The 17,372-nt window shown below is 43.0% G+C and overlaps 1 protein-coding gene across 4 annotated transcripts in view; it reads right to left on the reverse strand.

Annotated features, from left to right (window-relative positions):
- Window positions 1-307: 307 nt before the first annotated feature.
- The window catches only part of bltp3b (bridge-like lipid transfer protein family member 3B), a 56,666-nt gene continuing 39,601 nt past the window's right edge, over window positions 308-17,372 (reverse strand). Inside the window, exons 16-23 of one of the 4 annotated variants that reach the window (XM_080421019.1) lie at window positions 14,600-14,683; window positions 12,618-12,766; window positions 11,431-11,591; window positions 11,040-11,184; window positions 6,912-7,183; window positions 2,619-2,727; window positions 1,131-1,339; window positions 308-696 (exon numbers count right to left, since the gene is read on the reverse strand). In XM_080421019.1, coding sequence (XP_080277145.1) covers window positions 568-696; window positions 1,131-1,339; window positions 2,619-2,727; window positions 6,912-7,183; window positions 11,040-11,184; window positions 11,431-11,591; window positions 12,618-12,766; window positions 14,600-14,683 — 1,258 coding nt within the window. In that variant the 3' untranslated portion in view covers window positions 308-567. The other 3 variants (XM_080421018.1, XM_080421020.1, XM_080421021.1) reach the window with 3 other exon arrangements.

Raw genomic sequence — 17,372 nt, forward strand, 5'->3', positions numbered from 1 at the left:
GGAACTAGGGTATATAATTTTTTTGTTATCTTTTAAAACATAAGACGATAACAAACGGCCGTGGGGGATGAAAGGAGCTGACCTCGAATCTGTGTTTTTGCCACAGACACGACTCCTAAAACATTGGCCATCAGCCGTACCGTTTTCACACACATACATACTACTCTTCCTCCTCCCGCGCCTCCTCTCCCTCGTTTCCTCTTGTCCGAGTTTGGCGGAGAGAGTGAGGCCGTAGAAACGAGACAAACTGAAACACACAAAACAATCGTGTCACACTTGAGTCTGCATTGCTTTGCGCGGGGAGGGAGGGAGGGAGGGAGGGATGGAGGAAGAAAGGGAGGGGGGGGGGTGGACTATGTTAAAAGTCTCAAAGTTGTGTGCTGGCGTACAAATCAGGGTGAACTGGGCAGTCCAAAACGTTGTTTCCCCCCCCCCCAACTTGTTGTTGTCGCCTTGGATGAGTTAGCAAAAAAAAAAGAAAATCCACACAACAAAATAACAGCCGCGTTGCTTGCTGCTGCCCCCCGGTGGTTATGTGTCAGGACGCCTGCGGACAGAAAGCCTGGCTTAGCTGGTGTTGATTTTGAGACTCTTCATGCGGTGCAGAAGTGAGTCCTTCTCCATTTGAGCCTCAGCCAGCGCCATCTTGGCTCTGGAGAGTTCCACTTTCAAACACTCATTCTCCTCGATCAGCATCTGAACAAAAAAAAAAGTGACAGAGGGTCAGTGGAAAATACTTTGTGTGTGTGTGTGTGTGTGTGTGTGTGTGTGTGTGTGTGTGTGTGTGTGTGTGTGTGTGTGTGTGTGTACTTGTATTACTTTACCACTAATCTCGATGGGTTTCCAGTTTTACCACAAACATAGTAGAATTTGAGAGATTGCACATCAGCAATCTTTGGCTTTAGGCTTAGGTTTAACCCATTAAGACCTGAGGCTGATTCTACAAATACCTTCTAAATCAGTAGTTCTCGGACTTTCAATATTTTTCAAAAATGTGTTCGCTATTTTGGAATAGCCAATGCAGAAATCTAAAATGACAGTTTTAATGGGTATTCATAAAATTACCGTCCTAAAATGTTGTGTCCTCACAAGTATAGTAATACAAATGTATGTGTTTGTCGAGCGGGCACCTTTTCTTTGCTGGACACAGTGGGGAGGAAGGGCAGGGGTTGGGTCTGTGTAGCTTTTGGAACGGCGCAGACAATGGCCACCGTCTCGGGGACCGGGCTCAGAGAGGTGTCAATCAGCGGGCCGTCCGTCTCTGGCTGGTTCGGAGAGCCGTCACTCATCAACATGCTGTTGTCCATCTGGGTTCTGTTCTCTGCTGGGCTGTTCTCCACTGAGACGACACGAGGGAAAGCTGTGAGCTGCTTATCATCTGGACATCTATGCATTTTTACTTGTTTTAGACCACAGACCAATTTTTAATGGGTCAGGAGTAAATATTCCCAATTTTTTCCCCGTTTCCTACATAATTTGTTTTTGCATTATTTCAAAAGATTGAAAAAAGTTTAAACAAAAAAAGTCACAACTTTTCATCAATTAAAAACAATTCCAACGTTTTTCAAATGCATTTCATTATTCCGTAAATAATAATAAAATAAAACTTTTAAGAAGTAGTGCAACTAGCAGATCAACAAGCTCGCAACGCTGCGCCAAGCGACGCGTTGCGCCAAGCTATTTTCACTAGTTTGGGTCCCGGGCAAATGCCTAATTTCTCTTTTGGGTCTTGAGCTTAACATTTGGGAACCACCGTTTTAGACCATCACTGTTGAGCAGAATCCTTGTATCTCTATTTTTGCCAATCGTGTTTTAGCCCTCCCAATTAACTCATTCTGTGCCACATGACGTCAAAGACGTCACGAGGCCTGATGCCCCGTGTGCCACATGACGTCAAAGACGTCACGAGGCCTGATGCCCCGTGTGCCACATGACGTCAAAGACGTCATGAAAAAAAAAGAAAAAAATCAAACTTTTTTCTTTTTTCTTTTTTTTTTGAAAAACATGTTCAGAACCCAAGATATGATGATTTGAAGATTTGCTGCTCCATTCACTCTTTGTTTAACTACTTACTGAAAAAGGCTGTATCTCGGCTCCTAAGCACTTTTTTTTTTACAATGAATTTTGCTGTGGCACTCGGAGCCAAAATTCCATAAATAAGCATGGCATTGAAAGAGTTAAGTCGTTGTGCCAGTGAAATCCTCCCCACACATTTCTGTGTGTTGTCACTGCAGTTGAACCCTACTGGCTCTTGAGTTCATTATTAAATTGGTAAATAGGAAGTGAAAGTATACATGTTAGTTCCATTGATCCAACCTGGAACACAATCAATTGATTGATTGATTTCTCTGACCCCGTGACCTTTCCTCAGGCACCACCATCAGGCCAAATGTTCAAATAAGCAAATTTGTATGCCTTGATGGCAGTCTGCAGTCTACTGTTATTATTATTTTGTTATTGAGATACAGAATAAGATGGGATTTGAAAGAACAAGAAGTGAAGGTAATGGGACCAGTTATATAATGAAACAGTGAGTTAGTACTGATGTGGAGGTGTAAGCATGTGGTGTGTGTGTGTGTGTGTGTGTGTGTGTGTGCGTGCGTGCGTGCGTGCGTCACCTCCTATAGAGAAGGATCCGTCGTCTCGTCTGTGTATGATCAGACTGTCCACATGCACAGTGATAGGGGAGGGTTCTGGATCGGATGGGTTCTCACGTGGTCCATCATCCTGTGGGAGGTACACGTTGGATTAGTGTGTTTAACTGTGTTAGTGTGTATTCATATGAGATTTTGGACACATTTTTCCTCCCAATTCAAATTGTTATGCCAATTCCTGATTTCCCCCTGTATTGTAGTCTACTGGTTCGGGTGCAGAGCCAGATCTTAGCCCAGATTCGGCATTGGGGATGATTTCATTCTACTATTATGCCACCAAAATGTGGAATGCCCACCCTCCTTCAAAACCACCATAAAAGAGCACCGGTCTGCAATTTACAACTGGACCTACTGTAACAAGTCTCCTAGCTTGCCAAAATAAATTACGCCCAAATGTTTATCTGTAAATATACTTTTACTGCTCCTGATGATAGTATGTCTTTATATGTCTTGATGAATTGAATACACAGTGGAAACAAGCCCTCAGGGCTTTTTGTGTTATCCTTTTAGCATTATTGTATAACTGTACCTTTGTACTTTTTGCAAACTGTTAATAAAGTATTCAATCAATCAAAAACTTGGGTTATGTGTATTTACCGTCTACGACAGTGTTTTGCCAAGGACCACCACATACCTTCTTCTGATTGGATGAAATGAAAGAACAGGAACTGGCTTGTTTCTATCCTTTTTTTTTCGCCCATAAAGTATAGTTTTTTGTCTGCGACAGAGGCGCGCCGTCTGAAGCAGACTTGAGCCACGAGAGGCACCGCCGAGCTAGCTTAGCCCATTGATACCTGGAACGCATCTGTGTCACTTTTAGATTTCTTTAGGCTATTCAAAAATAGCAGATATACAAGCTCATAGCGCGGCACCGAGTGCCGCGCTACGAGCTTGTATATCTGCTATTTTTGAAAAATCGTGAAATCTTTTTTTTAATTTCTTTTCCCGAAAAACTGTTAGGATTTAAAAAATGTTTAGAAGCGGCCTCAGGTCTTAATGGGTTAAGCGAGCGAGTCGCCGTGCCGAACGTTGCCAAGTCTGCTTCAGACGACATCATGTTTTGGCGTGAACGTTCGGCACAACTGCCAATCAAAGTGACTACTGGCCAATCACAGCGCGTCTTTTCCAGGACTTGGCAAAACACTGTCGTAGATTGTAAATACGCGGTCCTTTACGGGGCCTGTAACTACGACAACGATGTTGTCCTGCCTGGCTTCCCGCTCGCAAACATGTGTTTGATGGAGAGCCAGGCCAAGCCAGAGGCACCGTGGAGGAATCGAACCCCTACTCCTGATGCTGGTTAACCCATTGAGACCTGAAGCCGATTCTACATGTCTCCTAAATCTCAACAGTTTTCTGAAAAACGTATGTTTCTATATCAGTGGGACCCCCAGAAGCAAAGATTTGAGTTAAAAATGTTCGCTTAAAAAATATATTATGTTCAAAGATTTGCACACATTTTCATGATTTTTCAAAAATAGCAGATATACAAGCTTGGGTTAAACCTGCACCACCTGAGCGCCCCGTATTCATGGCTTAAAGCTAAATAGAATCTGACGACTGGACATGTTTGTATGGTCAAGTCCTAATGTGCGCTTTGTGAAACATTATGAAAGGAGCCCCCCACCCACACTAGCGCTGATTCCTAAACAATTAACACAATATGTAAAATGATGATGTTTAAGTGATATTGTTCCTGCTGTTCTTCATACTGCCAACTTTAGTATGAAGCTTTAACCTTTGCTTGTACATAAAGTATCCGAGACTATTAAGATTTTATGGAAGATGCTTCCGAACATATCGCTAGTTTGACCACTTCAAATGCGCTCATCTTAAAATAAAAACCCTATCTACAAGCTATCTACAAGCTCTCAATTGAGAGCTTATAGATAGGCTATTTTCACTGCGCAACATGCTTCCATAGAAGACATGCTGGCTTCTATGGAATCCCAATCTGGGAACCCAGGTCCAACTGAAAATGAAAAACAGCGACCTCTGCTGTTTGTTCAATGTCTGTTGGCTCTGGGCGGAAGAAAACGTAACACCAGTGCGCAAGGAAACCGGGGTTTAGGTCTGCCTTCAGCTTTCACTTCCGGTGGTGCCACTATGTTTTCATTCCCACTAACAATATTTCTACACGGAACACTAACACCACTTCTCCCAGAGAACATGGATCGTTTTGGTTATAAGCCCACTTGTTTCTATGATGAAAGAGTAAGTTAAAATGTGAATATCTTTCCGTGGTTTTGTCTGCTCCGCGGACGCTATTGTTAAATTAGTTTGGGTTTGTTTCGAGGGGGAAAGATCGACGGACATGTGAATCCCGCCCACTACATTTGATTGGGTAAAGCGCGGCCTGCTTCCTGATCTGAATGCGCACACGTTATGACGAACCTCCCCGACAGATTCCAACACAGTGCAGAATCTGTTCTTGAGAGATTAATGGAATCCAAATGGCTGAAATCAGTCATGGTGTCTGAGAACTTTAATCCATGCATATTAGTATAGAAGTGTTTACATGCACACACAGAAGAGAGAACACTGGAGCAACACGGACAATTTAGGCCTTTTATTTAGATCGGTGCAAGTACAACAGAATGACTGACGTTTCGGTCTTTCGACCTTCCTCAGAGTCTGAGGAAGGTCGAAAGACCGAAACGTCAGTCATTCTGTTGTACTTGCACCGATCTAAATAAAAGGCCTAAATTGTCCGTGTTGCTCCAGTGTTCTCTCTTCTGCATATACTGTCCCTACTCCTGAGACGCACCGGACCGGCCGTCTAAGGCTTGAGGCGCAACGGTAGAATCCCTTTGTTCTGTTTACATGCACACCTTATACTGATGACTGGGAATAATCACGTTGGAAATAATTACATTGAAGCATTTACACGTTTCTCTCTAAAGACCTGTAAAGACTTCCTATATCGTATTATATATTCCCTATTGAAACTTGAAAAGGAATGTGAAAACGCATTCAAATGCTTGAAGAAATTGAAAGGTTGGGTCTTAATCAGGTTTTAATGACCATGATTAAGACCATACTTCCATTTTATGCATATATATTCGTGCTTGTAAATGCACTCAGAGGTTTAACAGTGCGTTTAACTGTTAGAATGAGCTTAACTGTGTGTGTGTGTGTGTGTGTGTGTGTGTGTGTGTGTGTGTGTGTGTGTGTGTGTGTGTGTGTGTGTGTGTGTGTGTGTGTGTGTGTGTGTGTGTGTGTGTGTGTGTTACACTGTGTTAAGCATATATTTAGGCAAGTCTATGTATAACATGCACTTAGCACTGTGTGCGCACTACTACTGTAGCTCTCTATATATAAACGTCTCTGCGTGCGTGTGTGCGTGCGAGTGTGAGTATGTATGCATGCAGTGTGTGTGTTACATATATTTAGGCAAGTCTATGTATACAATTTACAATGTAGGCATTTAGCAGACTCTCTTATCCAGAGACTTGTGTGCAAGATAAGAATAAGACAGAAAGAACATTAATCATCAAACGACAGGCTAAGCGGTCATAGTAAATATAGTGCCAAGAAAAGCAATCAAGTGCTGCAAAGTAACCAGGATACCAGGTAAACATCAAACCTAGCATCCGTTTAAACCCGTGATTCTCAACCGTTTTAATTTCAAGGACCCCCCAGTTTGATTTGCATTAGGCCACAGGACCCCCCATTTGATACGACTTATTTTCATTTCTGAGAAACCCAATCTACACTGTAAGATCCTCAATGTTAATTTAACTCTGAGAGTAAGGGTCCATTTGGTTCTATTTATACACTCTTAGAGTTAGAGACTTATAAAGGGTCCATATTTTTTAAAACATGTTTTGAAAAATATCGAAAAAAGGTTGGGAAAATCTTGAATCATTTTCTTTTCTGGTGGCCCCTGGCACAGACCCCTTTCAGATGGGGGTGTCCGTGGCCAAATACATATCAATTTGGGGGTCGGTCCTCGACATGAAAAGGTTTGAGAACCCCCAGACTCTAAACACCATCCTTTTAAGACCCGGAACGCATCTGTGTCACTTTAGATTTCTTTGGCTATTCAAAAATAGCAGATATACAAGCTCATAGCGCGGCACCGAGTGCCGCGCTACGAGCTTGTAGATCTGCTATTTTTGAAAAATCGTGAAAAAAAATGTTTTAGATTTTTTTTCCAAAAACTGTTAGGATTTTGATTTTTTTTTAAAGAATCGCCTCAGGTCTTAAAGGGTTAATACAAAGTTGTTGATGTTGCGCTGTCGCGCGTCCCCCGACCTTCATGTCCAAATGCGTGTCCCTGACGGTGATCTCCATGGGCAGGACCTGCGGGGCCGCGTCGTCCTCCAGGAAGAGCGCCAGGTTCCGCAGCGTGGACGTCAGGAAGCTGGCCCGGTACCCGTGCAGACCCAGCCGCAGGAAGCCGTTGCGCTCGGCCAGCGGGGAGCGGGCGGCGGCGCACGGACCGCTCTCCAGGCGGGCCTGGACCTCCGGGCGCCGCGGGGTCTGGTCGCCGCCGGACGCGGCGGCCGCCTCCCCACCACCACCGGCTGGACACGGAGACGAGGACACAGAGAGAGAGAGAGAGAGAGGTTAGAAGAACGGAGGGAGATTAAAGAAAGAGAGAGACGAGGCAGTGATTTAGAGGAGTGGGTGATGAGAGGAAGAAAGAAAGAGAGAGAGAGAGAAGATTGACAGATGGATGAGAGGACAAAGAGGGACATGCAGAGAGGAGATATTAGAGGGAGAGATGGAGGGAGAGACAGATGGAGAGATGGAGAGAGAGGGAGAGAGTGATGGCGGGAGGGAGAGAGTGATGGCGGGAGGGAGAGAAAAATGGCGGGAGGGTGAGAGAAAGGGACAGAGAGTGAGACAGAGAGGGAGAAAGATGGAGGGGGAGAGAGAGAGACGGCGGCATGAGATAGAGAGGTAGGGAGAGGGAGAGAGACGACAAGAGGGAGAGAGAGGTAAGCCTCCTTATAGTCACCTACACACAGAACATCATTCAGCTGACAGACACATAACACAAAAATCACACTGCCTTCCATTCTGACTCTAGAACATGTTTCACATCCTCTACTAAGTTCTGTGTGTGTGTGTGTGAGAGAGGGAGAGAGAGAGAGAAATAGAGTGCACAAGATACAACAGAGGTAAAATACAAGGGGGGTGATGCTTCAATGAATACAATTCTGTTACAAAATGACAACACTCTCTGTCCTGCATGGATGAGAGAGAGAGAGGGGGGGAGGGAGAGAGAGACAGACAGCAGAAAGGGAGTGAGAGGAATGACAGACAGGCAGAAAATCATCAGCCAAGGACTGAGGGACTGTGATAAGACCAGAGAGAGAGAGAGAGAGAGAGAGAGAGAGAGAGGGAGGTAAGGTAGTGAGGGGGAAAACAGATGGGATTAAGAGAAAGACGAGAAAAAAGAGCTTCAGGGGATGATGAAAGAAGAGGGGTGAGAGAGATAGAGACAGATAGAGAGAGAGAGAGAGGCAGGCTGCCTGAACCAGTGGAGTGAGACTGCAAAGTCTGCTGCAGTGGAGAGAGGAGGATGAAGAGGAGGAGTGGGAGGGGAGGGGAACATGGGAGAGGAAGATGAGAAGACAGGTTGAAGAGGAGAGAGACGAGGAGAGAGAGGAGAGGATTTCACGAAATTGGGAAACAGGAGAAGAGGGGGTTCCTTCTCAAAAGGGAAAATGGGAGAGCGAAGGATGCATAAAATGTAGAGAGAGGGGAACGATTACCAGTATATGAATGGCAGAAAGCAGCACGTGATTGCAGCACACAATAGTACCATTTAATTGGATGTGATTGTGAATGTATGCAGTATGCAGTATGCACACGCACACAAACTCTGGTGTGCACAGTGCACACACACACAAACTCTGGTGTGCACACACACACACGCACGTACGCAAGTCTCTGTGCTTAATGTTGCAAATAAAAGAGAGCGCTCGCTCCATTACTGTCATTATTACTCGCTCTTAAGCGCTGGTTCTGCTAGATGACGTGCACACTCTCGCTCTTCCATTTACCTGGAACACCCTGTCAATCTGTCACATACACACAGCACAACACAAAAGTATTCAAGACATTATGAAACTCTCACACTGACCAACAATAAAGACAAAGACACACACACAGCTCAGTGGGTGGAATGCAACATGTCTGTGTGTATCTGCAAAGCATGCAGTCGACAGGAGGCCAACTGAAAATTGGAGAAATACACATGAACTGGAACAAACAACTCTAAACACACACAGGATTTATTTAATTGAGGCATTTATCAGACACGCTAGGGCAACTTACAAAGTGCAAGATCAGGGTTAATGACCTTGCACACAGAGTTGAAGCAATAATAGCTTTTAATGCATCCCCCAAAACGCACCGACTTCAAATGAAAAACAAATATGTATTTCGTTTTTTAATCAGACTTTGTGTGCAAGGCCCTTAATAGCAGAGGTTCTCATCCTTTTCTGGATCATGCAGGGCCCACTTAAAAAAAAACGAAAGGCGTTTGCGGCCCACCCACTTAACACGGCACACTTTCAGCTGCCGTGTTAAGTGGTCAGATGGCTGGGCAGCGTGCATCTTCAGAGTTTTAAAGAACAAAATACCATGCCATTTATTTTTACACTAATTATTATTATTTTTCAAATATACTGTATATGCATGTATTCTTTTCAATTATTACTTGCAATATCCTCATGGCCCACAGGTTGAGAATCACTGCCTTAGAGACATGAATCTGAGTCAACAAACGACAGAGTAAAGGGTCACATACTTTAAGTAGAGAAAAAACAATTAACCACTTAAACTCGCTATACTTGGTTGACCGGGGTCCCCCAGGGGTCTATCACTTGGCTCCCTCCTTTTCTTCCCCTCAACACCAAATATCTTTGCTGAAAATAGCCGATCTACAAGCTTGCTGCGACGCGCTGCGAGCTTGTAGGTCGGATATTTTCACAGAATGTTCGCTAAGGTTCAAGTGGTTAAGTCCACACACACGCACGCACACAGGAGAGTGACAGACAGTAGTCATGCATGTTAAATTGTATATGGTGGATTAACACTCTGCTTTACCTTGGCTGCTCTCAGCCGTAGGCATTGGTACGGAATCCACCATACCTGTTGGGAATTATGGGAACGTGAACAACGAGAGGGGCTGACGGTGTGTGTGTGTGTGTGTGTGTGTGTGTGTGTGTGTGTGTGTGTGTGTGTGTGTGTGTGTGCGCGCCAGGTATTACTATACTTATGAGGGCCAGACGTCCACACAAGTATAGCAGAAATTGAGAAATCAACCTTGTGGGGACCATTTTCCCCACAAGAGAAATGTGTCCATAGTCAACTCATTTGTTTAGAGCTAAGCTTACATTAGGAAAATATTCAGGTTAGGGTTAGGAGGACTAGGCGTTAGGGGTTAGGTATAGGGTTCAGGGTTAGGGTTTGGTTTAGGGTTAAAAAATTCACCAAAAAAAGCATTTATAATGAAAATGTGTCCCGTAACATGTTGTTGTACTCACAATCGTGGTAATACCAAAGTGTGTGTGTTTGTGTCCCAAGATTCTGTGTCCAATCTGTGTGTGTGTGTGTTGGACAAGTAAATATAACACAATCAGTGTATTAAATAATTTGTCCTCAGGTTAATCTTTATTCAATTCTACACAGAGCAATTTGGGCTGAGTTTCTACTTCGATGATAGCACTTTATTTTCCTTTTTGTATTAGGCTGCTTCTCTATCAACCAAAGTTTTTTTGCTCTTTGCTGCCCTCTGCTTGTCTCATGGTGCCACTACTGGAACAAAACAAACAATGTAAGCTCTCGTGTTCTTCTACACTCGTTTGACAGATTTTATTCCCACATGACTGCAAAGTGCTCTTATTTTAGCACTCTTATTTTTATTTTCTGTTTCGTCTACAGAACACATTTACAACCACCTTAAGGAGGAGAGGAGTTCATTGCTTTTATCAGATCAAATGACGCATCTCATGCCTATTAGTTTTATCTGTATTCTAAAAATGAACCATGTGGCTTTTGCATCTTATTGATACCTGGAACGCATCTGTGTCACTTTAGATTTCTTTAGGCTATTCAAAAATAGCAGATATACAAGCTCATAGCGCGGCACCGAGTGCCGCGCTATGAACTTGTAGATCTGCTATTTTTGAAAAATCGAGAAAAAAGAAAATTGTTTTTTTTTTCAATTTTTTTTTAGGATTTAGAAGACATTTCTAGAATCTTCTCAGGTCTTAGTGGGTTAAATTACATTACAACGTCACGGATCACATGTCCATCTGTTAGAGAGTCATTAATGATATATATATATATATAGAAAGGGAGAGAGAGAGAGAGAGAGAGAGAGAGAGAAAGAGAGAGAGAGAGAGAGGAACATCTTACCCAGACTGCGGTTGCTGAGGTACTGTCTGAGACTGATGTTGCCCAGCTGGTGGGGTCGGACCTGGCCCACCTCCAGGGCCAGGGCTGTGCTCTCCCCCACCGCCTCCATGCCCACACACACCGACTGCACCTTCAGCACCAGCACCGACACCTGGGGACAGACTCACTCTTTAATGCAGCCATTTATCTTGCAACATGCATTGCACACTTTGGTGTGGCAGTGGCGTAGGAATCGGAAGGTTCCCGGCTCTGACTCGTCTTGAGTGTTCTTGAGCAAGATGTCACGCTCATGTCACCATGACTCAGTCGTAACCATATAAGGAGTTCCCAACGCAGCTACGCCCAAATATGGAGTGTAAAATATGTTGCCGTAGCCGATGTAAACAAACAATCTTACTATGTCTTTGGTGGGTTCGTCGATGCTCTGAGAGGTGGCGCTGACCGTGTCCGGGGACACGCCCCCCTCCTGCTCCGGACCAATCGTTGTAGCCTCGTTGGCACTCTCCGTGGCGCTCTGTTCACTCACCGCGTCCTTGAAGCCCGAGATGGACACGTCGTCTGTTTCCAACGCATGCAAGGGACACAAAGTCGGTCAAACGCGTGCAGGGACAATGAGGCTGCCGTTGTATATCGTCTCTGCCGGGTGGAAACCTCATATGTCCTCATGTTACTTTTCAGGACTCAAATTCAAAAACTTCAAAAGTATGCTTTTGTGTGACGCTGTAGCATGATCAAGTAGGGCGTTAATTATGAAAAAAACACAAGAAGCTATGGAGATAAGAGGTTTCTGCCCGACAGCAATGATATGTGCTACAACAGTGTTTTTCTAACTTATTGTGCCAATCTATAAGCTTACAACACATCGCAGCTTGGAGATCGGGTATTTTTTAGCAATTGTCTAAGTATTTATTCATGAAAATACTACTACTACTACTTTCCTATAATGACATGCCCAAAAGAGTAACCACATTACAGTAGCACAATGCCTGTGAAAACCTGCTATCGCATTTCTGGTTGGCAATAGGTTTTAGAGTGAGTGTGTGTGTGTGTGTGTGTGTGTGTGTGTGTGTGTGTGTGTGTGTGTGTGTGTGTGTGTGTGTGTGTGTGTGTGTGTGTGTGTGTACTTGTATTACTAAACCTGTGAGGTCCAAACGTCCCCACAAGTATAGTAGAATTTGAGAAATAGACATTGTGAGGACCATTTTCCTGGTCCTCACAAGAGAAATGGTTGTTTTATGGTTAAAATATATATATTTTTACAGCTAGGATTACAATTTGAAAAAGATTCCAAAGATTCAGGTTGGGGTCAGAAATAAGATTAGACAGAGGTAGGTTTTTAGGGTTTGGAGTTGTAATTATGTCTGGTTTACATTGAGTTGCGCACCAGTGTTGTGCACCAAAAATAGCAGATCTACAAGCGTGTACATCGGCAATTTTTGGCTTTAGGGTTGGGGATCAAAATAAAAAATTGCATTCATAAAACTGCCGTTCTAAAATGTTGATGTCTTCACAAATATAGTAATACAAACGTGTGTGTGTGTGTGTGTGTTTGTTTGTGCACGTGCGTGAGCATGCGTGTCCCACCTCTCTCCAGCAGGCTGTAGGTGTCTCCGTCCTCCATCAGGTAGCTGTCTATGGAGAGATCGTCCAGAGACTGCAGAGACGGACTCTTCTTCATGTTCTTGTAGGACACGGAGAAACTGGACTGCGAGCGGTCGCGCATGAGACGACCACTAGGAAGAACACACAGTCAACACATCACCTGCACATTCTGTGGGTGTGTGCGTGTTCGTGTGTGTGTGTGTAGTTCAGTGGTTCTCAAGCATTTTCAAATTGAAGTGTTTGTCCGTGGGACCCCTGGAACTCCCTCAAGGACCCCTGGGGGTCCCCGGACCCCACTCTGAGAACCACTGGAGATAATGTAATGTATATCAACGATATCTATGTAATTGGGTTTGATGTTGCTTATATGAATTCAGTCCAACACAGAAGTGGAAGTGTTTTGACCTGAACTGAACTGTAACCGTCTCATTCATCTTACTACACGAAATGTTTGGGGCAACGTCTGGTTTCATTCATGGGTTGGAAGTGACCAAATCGGCAGATTGAGAAAGATAAGAGCGAGAGAGAGGGGAGAGAGAGGACTTTATGACTTTGTGCTGACATTCAGCAGCAATCCATCACGCTCTCACATCTCCGACAGAGAACTGGCTCGCCACGTCGTGAATTAAACATCACTTCTCCCCCTTCCTGAGCGTGGTGCATTCTGAGGTGAAAAGAAGAATATTGTGCCAAGCACCGCCAAGCACCAGAAAGACCAAAATTCCAGAGTTAGAGAAGAACACAAGGCTACGACACCAAAACACCACCGACCACAGAGCTACCGGTCACCAACCATCACCACTGGACACAGGACGCACGACGACCATCGAGCCGAAGACGCCATACACAAATGTAGCATGCGGGTTCAAGTGGTTAACATTGAAATAGTTTCGCGTGGCCAGACTGTTGCCTCCCACAATTTTCAAATGTTTCCGGTCATACAGTCTGGGACTCGGAAGCTCGGATCATGATTAGAATATAAACCGGATATGAAGCCTCCTCCCCACTTCCGTTTCGTCTTTACAGTCGCGCACATTTATCCTAATATAAATACAAATCATCTCAGTATATTTAGCTTGCTGCTTAGCAGAAATGGAAATAAAATAATAAAATGTAAAGATATTTTTAAATATATTTTCGTGAACGGAAGTGCCAGCTTCCTCTCTCGGGATTTCGGGAGTTGTAGTTCCAGACTCTATATAGCATTCAGAGATTGTGGAATAGTTGTCTGGCTACGCGAGACTAACATTGAAATGATCTAAATTGAAAAAGTGCACGAGAAACCACTTCAATTCATGTCGACCAGGACAAAACGGGTTTAAATGTTTCTTGTGCCGTTTTAATTGCACTTACAAGTTACACATAAAATAAAGTGACATTTATTGAATTGCAGAATCGAAACGTATCAGATCGTGATCAGATTGTTGACGGATTGTGATCTTATCGAATCGTGGCCCAAAAATCGTGATAAAATCATATCATGCGCGTGCGGTCCCTGGTGATTCCTAACCCTACTACACATTTACACTGACACAGTCGCACCACGGCAGCATACCATACCCACATACTGTGTCCAGGGTTATTATAGTTAACTAAATCTAAGACTAAAGTTAAATGCAAAAACTCTAATGCAAAACTAACTACAATGAAATAGAATTGCATCTAACCATCTTTGTTTTAGTTTTTCCCACCATCCTTTTTCAGCTTACTATATAAATCAAGGATGTCCTCATAATACATGAAAAACTAAAACTAAGATTCAATTCAGAATTACATTCCTAAAACTGCAACCAGTTTTGCACTCGTAAAAATAACTAAAACGCCAATTAAAAAGTAACTAAAAAAAACTTGAACTAATGAATATTTATGAACTATAATAACTCTATACACACGCTGTATACACACAAACACGCACACAGAGGTACAGCTACAGTAATACCCACAGAGCGCAGCATGTGTCTTACATGTTGGACAAAGAATAAAGGGAGGTGGATCTGTTGGTGTTTGAAGAGCTCAGAAGAGCAGATACCACAGACAAACTTCCTTTCCTTGGTAGAGGGGAAACACACACCTTGCATCGGTCAAAGCACAGCTCAAGAGCAAGCAAAAGATCTGCTAGCTCACATCGCAGCCCTCACACCAAGTATAATAATACACACACACACACACACACACAATGAGATGGCAAGTCAGAGTTAACCACTTAAGCCCTACAGTATATACCTCGTCGTACGACATGTAGTGAAAACAGCAGATCAAAAGCTCACGTGTCACATCGCATTGTGACGCATTGTTAGCTTGTAGATCTGCTATTTTTTAACTGCTTTTTTTTTTAATCTTTTGAACATTTCGGAAGATTTCCACCTATAATGAGGGACGCCAGGTTGAAAGCTGTTCAATAAAAAAACTAATGAAACAATTCTTCCTCTGTTATTCGATGACGTTTTTGGCTTCTTCATCACCACCACAATGATGAAGGGATATAGCTGAAAATGACAGCGTAGAGATGAAGAGTTGTCTTAAAGGTAGTGCAAGTGATATTGTTTTGTTAAAACAGAACGGTTAAAACGTTAAAACATCTATATTCGGATTCTAATCATTTCTATAGAATGGTTGTTCAGTAACAGGTTTCCCTCCATCTCTCCAGCTCTTTAATAAAGAGGAAAACGAATTTCAGGTGTTACACCAATTTCATCCAATGAGGAGAAAGAACCCATTATCAGCTTTGATTGTACCGTGTTCCAGTTAACATGTTGTCTTCATGTCTTTTACTTCATCACTTCTAATTTCACTTGTTTATCCTGTATTTTTCTTTTCTTAGCTTTTTACCCCTTTTTCGCCGCAATTTAGTCGTTATGCCGGTTAATTCCACCCCACACACATTTGTGTGCCTTTGTCCTACTCCTCCCACCCAACACCCAGCCCATAGGAGTATGTGCAGCCCTCCCCGCCCGGCTTCCCTCCCCCGAACACGGAAGACCGAAGTCTGACGTAATTTACACATCCTAGGTTTGTCTACCTGGTTCGCGGTTTTCCACCCCCATTCTGAATCCCCATAGACGTGTTTAATATCGCGTCAAATAAGAACTGTGTTCCAAAAATAAACAAATGACCCCGGCGGTTTTACTCTTATGGATATGAAGCATCAACTGACGGTGAGAAAACGATAATGTTACTTCCGCCGAATTAGTTAAATTTTCGCCAGAAACAGACTGTATCAAATATAAGTGACTGACTATCATAAACGATACAGAACCTCCTCCCTGACAATATCGCAGAGACAGTTTGTTTATTTTTGGAACACAATTCTTATATGAGACGATTCTATGATGACCCAATGTTATTCTCCATAGAGAAATTACTTTACGAACCTGGGGATGAATGAGTGACGTCAGGACTACTACTACTCTATTGTATTCGTATAGACGCTCGTCAAAGCCGGATGCACCACGCAGATTCTAACCCCCAGCCTCAGCAGTGGTGGGCAGGTACTTCACCAATGCGCCACCCGAGCATACATATATATATATATATATATATATATATATATATATATATATATATATATATATATATATATATATATATATCACTTACTGCACCTTTAACATGCTTCTGTAAGCAGCATCTCATGGAGTGCACGGCTGCAAGGTTTTCCATGCTTGGAAACAAAGTCAGAGATGGAAAACACTTCTCACTCAACAGCACCCCTCACTGGTGTGTCCAACATACAGCACTTGTGTTCCTTTTAAGCATAGTTCAGAACCAAAGACTCGAGCGGAGACGAAACCATGTCAAGCCCTTTGTCGTACAGCCACGAAAATAGCCGATCTACAAGCTCACAACGTGTCGCATGTGGGCTTGTAGACGTGCCATGCGATGGAGCATAAATTAAGCTTTAGAATGCTGTGAAGAGAAGTCTGAATTACCCCTTAAACCACACTCTATCTGTGATGAGTAAGATGGTATATAATCTTGTAAGTAAGATGGTATATCATCTTATAATCTGGTTAAATAAATAGATATGCTTACAGCATTCAGACTATGAAGCTGTTAAATCTATGATCCTTAAGTTTTATATCCTGGGTGGGTATAACGTGGCAATAGATCGGGAATGTGCACAGGCTGTAAAAAACTGATTTAAACAGCCGTTTCAGAGCAGAATTATCAGTTTACCACCCCATTTTTACTATAGACATCCATAGGAACAATATCTCACAATTCTAGATGAAAACACTATGTGAGCGAGTACCGAGCTAAAGCCAGGCGGAGGACACAGAGGGCTAGCTGGTATTATTCTAATTTCCACCCCATAATAAAGATGTATGAGCAATGAATGGTTTCACACTAATAATATATGATAGCATCATGCTAAATCAGCCTTGGAAAACAACTAAGTGAATGCTTGCCCAAAAAGGATGCCCAACCCAGTTAGAAAAAATAGAAAGTTAAGCCTGATTAATACTTTCTTGTGTCACACATCAAAAATAGACGATCTACAAGCTTGTAGAGCAGCTATTTTCAGTGAGCACTCGTGTGCAATTAAGCAGTGGTGGAAAGTAACTAAGTACATTTACTTAAGTACTGTACTTGAGTATTTCCAATTTCCAATACTTTTACTTCTACTCCACTACATCTCAGAGGCAAATATTGTACTTGAACTCCACTACAATTATTTGAGAACATTAGTTACTAGTTACTTTTCAGATATAAATTATGATATTATGAAACATACAT

Source organism: Gymnoscopelus braueri, assembly GCF_963280865.1.
Source record: "Gymnoscopelus braueri genome assembly, chromosome: 23".
In the NCBI taxonomy this organism is placed as follows: domain Eukaryota; kingdom Metazoa; phylum Chordata; class Actinopteri; order Myctophiformes; family Myctophidae; genus Gymnoscopelus; species Gymnoscopelus braueri.